This window comes from Dermacentor silvarum, chromosome 1, assembly GCF_013339745.2.
Source record: "Dermacentor silvarum isolate Dsil-2018 chromosome 1, BIME_Dsil_1.4, whole genome shotgun sequence".
Taxonomy (NCBI): Eukaryota; Metazoa; Arthropoda; class Arachnida; order Ixodida; family Ixodidae; genus Dermacentor; species Dermacentor silvarum.
In genome coordinates, this window is record NC_051154.1 from 305,643,034 (window position 1) to 305,652,335 (window position 9,302).

At 49.2% G+C, this 9,302-nt stretch overlaps 1 protein-coding gene across 1 annotated transcript in view; it reads left to right on the forward strand.

Annotated features, from left to right (window-relative positions):
- The window catches only part of LOC119437276 (calcium uniporter protein, mitochondrial), a 250,126-nt gene extending 241,410 nt beyond the window's left edge, over window positions 1-8,716 (forward strand). The window contains exons 5-7 of the mRNA XM_037704335.2: window positions 310-414; window positions 1,070-1,434; window positions 2,507-8,716. Of these exons, the coding sequence (XP_037560263.1) occupies window positions 310-414; window positions 1,070-1,434; window positions 2,507-2,731 (695 nt within the window). The 3' untranslated portion in view covers window positions 2,732-8,716. The remainder of the gene's footprint in view (window positions 1-309; window positions 415-1,069; window positions 1,435-2,506) is intronic.
- The last annotated feature ends 586 nt before the right edge of the window (window positions 8,717-9,302 follow it).

The window sequence follows — 9,302 nt, forward strand, 5'->3', positions numbered from 1 at the left end:
AATTTTCGCCGCAACGTGCACGCCCCGGTTTATTAAAATTTGCATAAAAACTACTATTTTGCCGCAAAAACAATATAGAAATTGATTCTGAAAGCCCTTTTCCTTGGCTTTTTGTTCCCGTCTCGCAGTTAAACTTTCGCACTTTCTCACAAGGTGCTGCTTACTGGGTAGCGTTATGCATGTGTGACACGACTTCAGCGTACTGGAATCGGCGATCGCAATTATCGATCACAGGTGATAAGTTTAGTGAAATATTATAAATGTTATGATAAATGAAATATTATTGTACGCTCCCTTTGTTGTTTGCAGATGGCGTTCGTATTGCGTCAACGTCAACTATCGAGTCTCTCCTGCGGGAAAACTTCATCCTAACCCTCAACAACCAGGTCTACCTCGTTGAACCGCCATCTATAGGTGGGCATATATGAACAGCACGCAGTATAGTCTGCCATGGCACGCGCTTGTGTGTGCGTGCGTGTGTGTGTGTGTGTGTGTGTGTGTGTGTGTGTGTGTGTGTGTGTGTGTGTGTGTGTGTGTGTGTGTGTGTGTGTGTGTGTTTTGCGATGATTGATCGTTTTGAAACGGCACCATTCACTGCTATAGTGTTAACATTTGCGGACATTAGTCATATATATTCTTCAGCAATTAATTAATCCGCATTGAAGTTTGTTGCCCTTGATGAAGCCCAACCGCCGCCGTATATAGGTGTGCAGTTTTTTTTATACTTCCTTCTGCTAGTGGTGCTTGAATACGAAGGCGCTCGCCTAACGACTCAGCAGCGTGCCGTGCGGGCAAAGGGTTCTTCACCCCTCTACCCTTAACTGATAATCGCCACCTTTTTCTTGTTTTCACTGGGTACTACAAGCTGCATGAATCTCGCACGGCCAACACTGTCGGTACACACGCCGCGTGTGCGTCTGCATACCGCTGAAAAGTCGTGCTGACGATGGTTTTGTTGTTGTTCATCTCTGGTATAGAAAAGGGCCCGCAGGACTTGGGGAAAGGGGTATTGCAGTGTGGGGTGCGCCCGGCGCGGATAAGCCAGCCGCGGATGTGTGTGTGATCGCAGAGCGCCTGACCAACGAGGAGGCGCAGACGCTGTCCGACCTGAAGACGCTGGTGGCTCGGCTGTACGAGAGCCTCACCGTGAACGAGCACCAGCTGGAGCAGGAGCGCAAGCTGCTGAACCGGCTGCACAGCGTCAAGGAGCAGCTGGGCCCGCTGGAGCGCAAGAAGAGCGAGCTCGTGTCGCTCTCCCAGCGGCGCACCACGCTGCTGTCGTGGCTCGGACTGGGCCTGATGGGCGTCCAGTTCGGCATACTGGCCAGGCTCACCTGGTGGGAGTACTCGTGGGACATCATGGAGCCCGTCACCTACTTCATCACCTACGGCACCACCATGGCCATGTATGCCTACTTCGTCGTCACCCGCCAGGTGGGTGCTCGTCGCCACTTTTGCTCCCGAAATGATGCGGATCGCCAGGTCTGGCCATTTTGAGTAAGCGCAGTGCATGCAATGCGCGCTAACGATCGTGTCTGCTAAGTATTACACGCGCTGCGCAAAGAGCTTAAATTTCAAACCAAACGCCGTTAGCGCCCTTCTCGCGGGCGCCGCCGCGCTCTCAGCTGGACGCCAATCGCCCAAGTGCGCGTATACCTGTCAGTGCTCTGACGTCACTCATGGTGACACGTGACTTTGAGACTTATTCAAGGCAATATGAGTTATTTGTTCAATCTGTTGTCGCAATAGACGAATGAAAGTTTAGAGAAATAATAAAACATACAAACCGAATGTCTGCGCGCTTTTGTTTTACTTCGTACCGTAGCAAGAGAGAAGTACCTCCGTTTCGTCCGCTTCATCCCACGTCGTGTAGTCGCGCGCGCAGAGAACGAAACCATGTCATTTTCTAACGTGTTCTCGCGCCGCGATCATGCTCTTTCATCCTCTCACGCCTGCCTCATTGCTCGTCATTGTGGCACTGATCAGGTGTTCTCGTGCAGAGCGCGCAAAATCGTCCGCTGAGCGAAACGAGACAAACGCAACATCTCGCGCTCGAGACCGTCACCGGAAGTGCGCCACTCACCAAAAACGTGTGAGAGAGAGACAGAGAGAACACAAGGTGGGGCCCGTGACGTCACGCGATCCTCCGGCTCCGGCATGGGAGAACGCAGGGAAGGAATTTCGCTTGCGGAGGCTAGACGAGGAGTGTCTCTGTTGGCGGTGACGCTCGCCTCCTGCAATCATGGGTTCGCGCGTCTTGAAATATTTCTATCTCTGCTATTAATGAACTAATTTGAAAAATTGTTGCGGTAAACACTCCTTAGAGGGCGCGTAACAACTTCCAGCGTGTAACCAAAATTTCCTATGTGGCCTGGTGAGGGCCACATATACATAGTTCACGCGCAGTGTCTCTCGGCGGCCTCTGGTCGAAGCCCATATGTTAGATGCACGCGCAGCGCCATATTATACTGTCTACCGCTTAAGCGCTGCTGCTCTGCCGCCGCAGGACTACGTGCTTCCGGAAGTGCGCGACCGCCAGTTCCTGATATCCTTCTACAAGTTCGCCCGGCGCCAAGGCATGGACGTGTCCCGCTACAACGCCCTGCGGGACGAGCTCTTCGAGATCGAGGAAGAGCTGCGTCGCCTCAGGGACCCCCTGCAGAAGCACCTCCCCGTGCGCGAACTGGGCGCACCCTGCAAGGAAGAAGACGAGCAGCAGCAGGCCAGCTAGCTCGTCGCCCGATGGACCGCCCTCTAAAGTTGCCTCGCCACCTCGCTAGAGGCATCGCCACCCGCGCCTCCCTTGTTTAATTTAAAAAAAATTTGTTCTTTCCCTTCTAATACCACTTCCACCCTCTTGACCTAGTGCTCAGCCCAATCCCAAAAAGAAAATTTCGCCTTTACGAACTCGGAGGTGGCTGGTTCGTTGTGGCTGACCGGGCTGCTTTTTAATCGTACACGTGTAACGGAAGGGCATTTTATTTCGGGTACTCTGCGTGGCATTGAATCTTCGCGCTGCTGCGGTCGTGTGAGCGAGACTGTCCAGCGGTCGCGCATTGTGTCCGGCAGAGTGAAAGCTGTGTGTAGGTCCTGTCTCGGCGTCACCAGGTGTTCGACTTGGTCGCGGGGCACTTCAGGCCTGGCGTCACCCACCGCCTGCGCTAAGCTACATTGTCGGGGCTTACGCAGACACATGTTCGCCTTTCGTATAAATTGAAACATTGAAGCGTCTCGTTCCCGTGTGACTGAGAGGAGCTCCGTCACGAGTGAAACTCACTGAACCGCTGCAGTAGCGTCGCGAGGCCATCGCTGGCGCTCGCTGCTATATTGTTCGCGGAAAGTGGAAAAAAAGGTTGTGACGAAAACTGTAGCCCGTAGCGTAGGCGCGCTGCCGAGAGATAGACGACGTTACATGCATGCGTCGGTTTTAGGCCCTCTTTGTAACGGGAAGAAAATCTTTGTCTCTCTTGAACTCCTTCGCGCTTTAGTGCGTAACACTATACAGTGGCGCGTGTGCACGCGTGTAGAGACAGCGAGTTCCAGAATGTCTGCGGCGGCCATTGGCAGTTTCGGAAGCGTGCAAAACAAAATTAAGTACGGCTTTACGACGGGCCACACGCTCCGTTTTCGTTAATCTGCAGTGCGCCCCGGAGCGCTACCCCACTACAAGGTCTGTCTATAGTTTCTTTTGTTTTTCTAGCATATTGTATAACGAAGGCAGCGAGCTTGAGTCAGACTTCTCGAGTGTATTGTCGTATGGCAGGCCCCGAGTGCAAACCAGGCCTGTGTGTTCGTGCCAAAACGCCACATCTGCGTGTGGGTGGCTTCGTTTGTGGGCGTGTGTTTAAAGAAAAAAAAATAATTGAAACCCGAAACGCTGCCGCACGCGGTGTCGCAAACCAGGCTCAGTCTCCGTTCCGAAGCGTGTTGTACGGGAGGTGAATCGGTCGTGGCGTCGGCAACTCGCCCCGGTTTACGTATTCCACGAACAGCCACGTGTGCGCGACTCCTAGTGAAGCAGTTCGTATTGCAGGCTTAAGTGCTGCGAGTCGCTCCCGCTGATTAGGGATCCGGTATACATAGTTCGGGCGCGCGCCGTTTCGAGCCGGCGTGCGAGTAATATGGCGATATCGTGTGGGTGGCGTTGCCTCTACAACATCCCGTGTAGACATGTGTAACTCTCCGATTCTCGTACTTAACAAGAAACCGAAGCCCAGCGTGAGAGCAAAAAAAAAAAAAAAAAGTGTGCCGTTATATATACCAGCGCATATAGGACACGATCGTATGCGTGCCTGTAAGCGGTCGTGTTCTGAGCTAACTGGATGAATGAAAGGTGCATAGCTCCTGACATAGCTATACAGTTGTCGGCAAAAATAACAAAATATGGATTTGGGATTCCACCACTTCCAACTTATTCGTGCAAGCTTTCTAATCGATTCGAGATTTCGTGCTGCTTTTTTGTTATCAGCAGGGCGTGTTAATGAATGTCGCGTTCTTCGAGTGTTTTTTTTTTTTTTTTTTACTTATTTTTTGTTGTCGCCGAGCGTCCTTGTATACAGTGAGAGTGCTCGAGCGCGACGTTCTTTATTGTCAAGTCTATATTTTGCATGTTCTCGGGCTGTACGCAGCTCGACGATGAAAGTGATCACTGCCTTGAGACTTGCTGTACGCCGAAAGGTTCGAATTTTGGCGTCTTGTGAGCTGTGTGATTTGTTGTTGCTTGGTTGGGTGGGGGGAATTTGATGAGCGATGAGAGAGATACTTCTCCGTGGCGCGGGCCTTCATGATGTGCAATGGAGTGCATGGATTGATTTAAAGGGCGCTGTTCGTCGAGGATTCTGAGATTATCGGGAAAAGCAACGGTTCTTTTTCTTCTTCGTTTTACTGTTTTCTATTTTTATACCAACAACGAATATTTGAAAGTTTGAGAAATTGTCCCATTATGCATATGACCGAACGTATGTGCTTAGACTACTCTGCAAAGCCTTTATTTTTGTCTTGTTTTTTTACTTACTTTTTCTCTCGGCGTTCACGAGATTAAAATGGTTTCCTCGCAACCGATGCATACAACTGATCTTTATTGCGGGCACCCCTACTCTCCGAGTGTCTGATTCAAGCTACATATCTTGCTCTGTGCGAGGTGGCTGAAGGTTTTGATGGTCCGTACTTGTTGCCTTGCCGCGGAAGATAGACGGTTTGGCAGGCATCCCAGGACTCGAGTGAACTTCTCCCGAGGCCTCGCTCGGTTCCGATTCGTTGCCTGCACTGTTTAATGTTACTGATCGTTATATTTAATGCGAATTTTCCTAACTGTGAACCTTCAAGGGGCGGCTTCAGAGTGAAGCATGCTTTATTTTTCCCCGGATATTATAAAACGAACACAACGGTTTATTTTTGGTTATGCAGAAGGGAACGTTAATCAGAGTCTGCAGCAGTGATGACTACAGAGTGGTGATACCGACGTGATATGCGCATCTTCGCGAACGCTGAGCGGCCGAGGTATAAGCATGCTGGCACTCCCATTGGGAGCTTCGAGAGCGCCTGGGCTCTCTGATATCTACGAGGTGTTGCTTCGACGCAGACAGTCTTTCTGTAGCCGAACTTTGCTCGCAATTGCACCCGCTTCTCGGAAATACAGGTCTCTCGGCTACCGCCGACGCTTGTCGACCCACATTGCGGCGCCTGGCGTTTCAACTTCCTCGTGCACCGTCTGTCGCAGTCTCGCGTGTTTGCGCGCGACAGACTATGACAGAGAAGGCATTCTCGCGAGAGATCGCGGATAGGCTCCGTCGAAGCTACGCGCGCTGTGATGCGGCAAAACCCAATGCGCGCGGGGCCCTCGATACAGCCTTCGCCGGAACGTGCCGGCCGAGGACAGTGATGACACGAACAAGTTTTTTTTTTTTTTTCCAAACCTTTCTCGGGGTCAGGCAACTGTCTTGCGACGACTGTTTCACAAACGATCCACGTGCCAAAAATTAAAGTAGGGTGGAACTCGTCCGTCTGGAGCCCGGCGCTCCAATATTTATTTCTTATTCCGAGCAATATTTCGCAGGCGCACTGCTTCGCTCTTGGTGAATGTCAGCGTGTCATGTGAGTCTCCTCCTCTCGTGGTTGACAAAAAAAAAAAAAAAAAAAAGTGGAGGTGGGACCGGGAGGGGGGAGGAGATACGCATGATACGAATGTTGTGTCGGGCATGCAGCGGGGTCAGTCTAGTCACGAGTCGTCCTTTGACCCTTCCACCGAGTAAACTGTCCTCTCGCTTTCCGTAGGGAGCTTTCCACGCGCTTCCGTACTCCTGCACCTTTTTCCCACTCCCGACCAAATCCGGTCGTCAGTTTCAGAGTTCCAAGCGCTTTTGGGGACACTAATATACCTTTGTTTCTGGGTTTGTGTTCAGTAAAAAAACGTTCGGCGACGTGCTTTCTTATTTTTTTTTTTCTTATACGCCGTGGTGCATTCAGCAGCTTGTTTTGGCGCATTACCGTGATACGTGTTTAGTTGAGTTGCAGGAAAAAGAAAAAATCGCTGTTTCCTTGTTTTTATCGTTTCTTTTATCTGTTGTTCTCGAGTGGGGGTGGTTTTACTCGATTTGTCTGCTCGATGGACGGTCATTGCTGTTTTTTTTTTTTTTTTTTTTTGTATGTGTTGTTGATGGTTACATGATGTTATCCCTCGTTTTTTTTTTTTTTTTTCGCGTTGATTTAGAATGTTTTGAGATGAACGGGTGACACTGCAATGGGAGGGAGGGGGGGGGGGGGGTGAACTGCATTCGCGAATCTTCGTGCGCAGCGGCTCCGTACTTACACGCAAGAAAGCAAGATGCGAGTTTGCAGAGTACTTAAAACAATACTTCTATGCCTTTCACCACGATTGCAGGAAACATAGCATGTTTGATAAAGCTATATATACGACATACTGTAGCACAACGTTTCGAGTGTGGCGTACGACGAGTCTCTCTCCTTCCCGTTTTTAAACCTTGTCCTTCGACGCCTATGCCGACTATCTTTCCGATGTACGCTATGTACACTCTATAGCTGAATTTACACTCGCGTAATGATTAAATAAAAAACATTAACATAGCTGCTCTCTCGTGAGGAAAGGTCCAGTTCTACAATGTAGCGAATAATATAACCGTTTTGTAGAAAAGGCAAAGGGAAAAAAAAAATGTCTCAAATTGCCCGCGCTTACGGGGGGTGACCTTCCCTGTATACTCGCAGGCGTGCATGACGCGTCCTTCCTATAGAGGGCGTACTTGTTTTTACATTTAATGTAAATAGTACACTATGCACAGCAGTGTGCTCTATACCAATGACGAGGCTGATCTATCAATCTATATTTCTCTGGTGAATTACTGGTGATTATATATATATATTATACATAATATATGCATTCATGGTACACTTAACGACAGAATGCCTCCCCCAGAATTATAGGTTTTATAGGTTTTCTCGAGCTCCATCGTTTAATGTGCTATACTTGCGACTTGCCGCAAGGTTCAGCATCGTTGCGCCAAGCTTGCGATGCATCGCCTACGGGCTCGCTGAAAGATTTATTCTCCACTATTATTTTTTTTCCCCGCAGTCCCCGTATTTTGTCTCGTGTCGCCGTTAATCGCACCCATGGTCCGGCACAAGTGGCCGTCCACCGCCGCAGTTAGTAATGCCTGCTTTGGCTCCCTAGGGTATTGCAAGCCGCCACGTATTTGGCGTCGTCGTATACATACATATGGCTTTGGTTGGCTGTTGTACAACCATCAATAAATAGCAGGCAACCGTGGCGGAGGTTATGACGCGCCATGTGACATTGGCCGCACAGGAGACGCAAAAGCAAACAAGCAAAAAAAAAGCAAAAAGTATAAAAAGAAAACCGGAATAACATAACGTCTCCGCTACCTTTGCGCGCAGCCTAGAATTTGAAAGGGTGATGCGCTTTTTCGTATGGAAGTGCAGTGCGTTTGGGTTTGCGTGCTCAAACTTTGGGATTTGCGTGCTTAAGCGTCGACGGAATTGTTATTTACCAGCTCCGATTTTCCGCGGGGTCTTGTGAGCGATTGCACAACATTTCTTCTTAATTACCGGGACACGCTGTAACTTGCGGAAAAGTTAGCTTTGTCAAAATGCTGTTTGCAGCTTATATATACAGTGTATCGCTGCGCCCACAAATTGAATCGACTGCGTGCTTGATTCCAATGCAGAAATGTGCACATGTTGGGCATTAGATGGAGCCGCCATTTGTTTTGTGCTGCACCACCCACGTGGCTCACGTTGGAGGCCACTTGGCCAGGATGATTGGTTCTGTTCCTGGCGAAAGCTATACAATGCGTGTCTCGATAAGCTCACGCAATGTCTTTCTTTCTTTCCCGAGTTGTATTTTGTGAATGTGTACGTACTCTTGATCTAGTATGTATACGTTTGTGGCTCGAGCTGTTGGTGCTCTGTATATGCGCGCAGAGTTGACGCTAGGTGCGGCTGTGTTTTGTTAAGCCCTGTTACGCGCACTTGTTGTTCGACATACGAAGAAAAAACACAAAGAGCTTATATATGAGACTCTCTCCTTCGAGACTTGTAGTCTATATCCTGCAGTGCAGAATATCTTGTTGCGGTGCATTTTTTTCCCCTTTGCTGCCCACGTTTGTTGCTTTGTTCACGGTTTCCATTTTTTTTTTTTTCGACGATGAAAGCAAAAATAAAAAGGATTGACTACCTGCGAAAAGGCTCCGTGGTTGTTCTTCTCTTACAAGCGTTTGGTGCACCGGCTGACCGGTGTACCGGTGGCCGGTGCACCAGCAGAGCAGTTCAGCCGGCATGGGAGATTGGTGGTGAGTACATGGATTTGCCTAAACTTCGTCCTTCGCGACTTTGCAGAGTAATCGTTTCTAAGAAAGTACTGCGCTATAAACAATCAAATAAACATTAAAATTGTCCGGTGGCAGGATTTGAACACTCTAGCGCAGAGGCCCGATATGGAAACTAGAGGGATTTTTTTTTTTTTTTTTTTGAGAAACCACTATAGCCACGGACGCATGGACAGGGGGAACCACTGCAATTAGCAGCGATTATGTGTGCTTGCATTCTTACCTTCTGCTTAAAAAAAGTATAAATTGCTTTGTAATTTAGTGCAATTTAAGCCCAGATAAAGCGTAATAAACGAAGCCACAAGAACGTCTGAATCCACAAGTACGAAGATCAGACAAATCCATGTGTACTCCCCATCATTCCTATGGTGGCATGAACGATCGCAGCGCTGTAGAGTTCCCTCTAGTGATTATTGTAGGAGACTCGATGGTTCAGGGCACCAG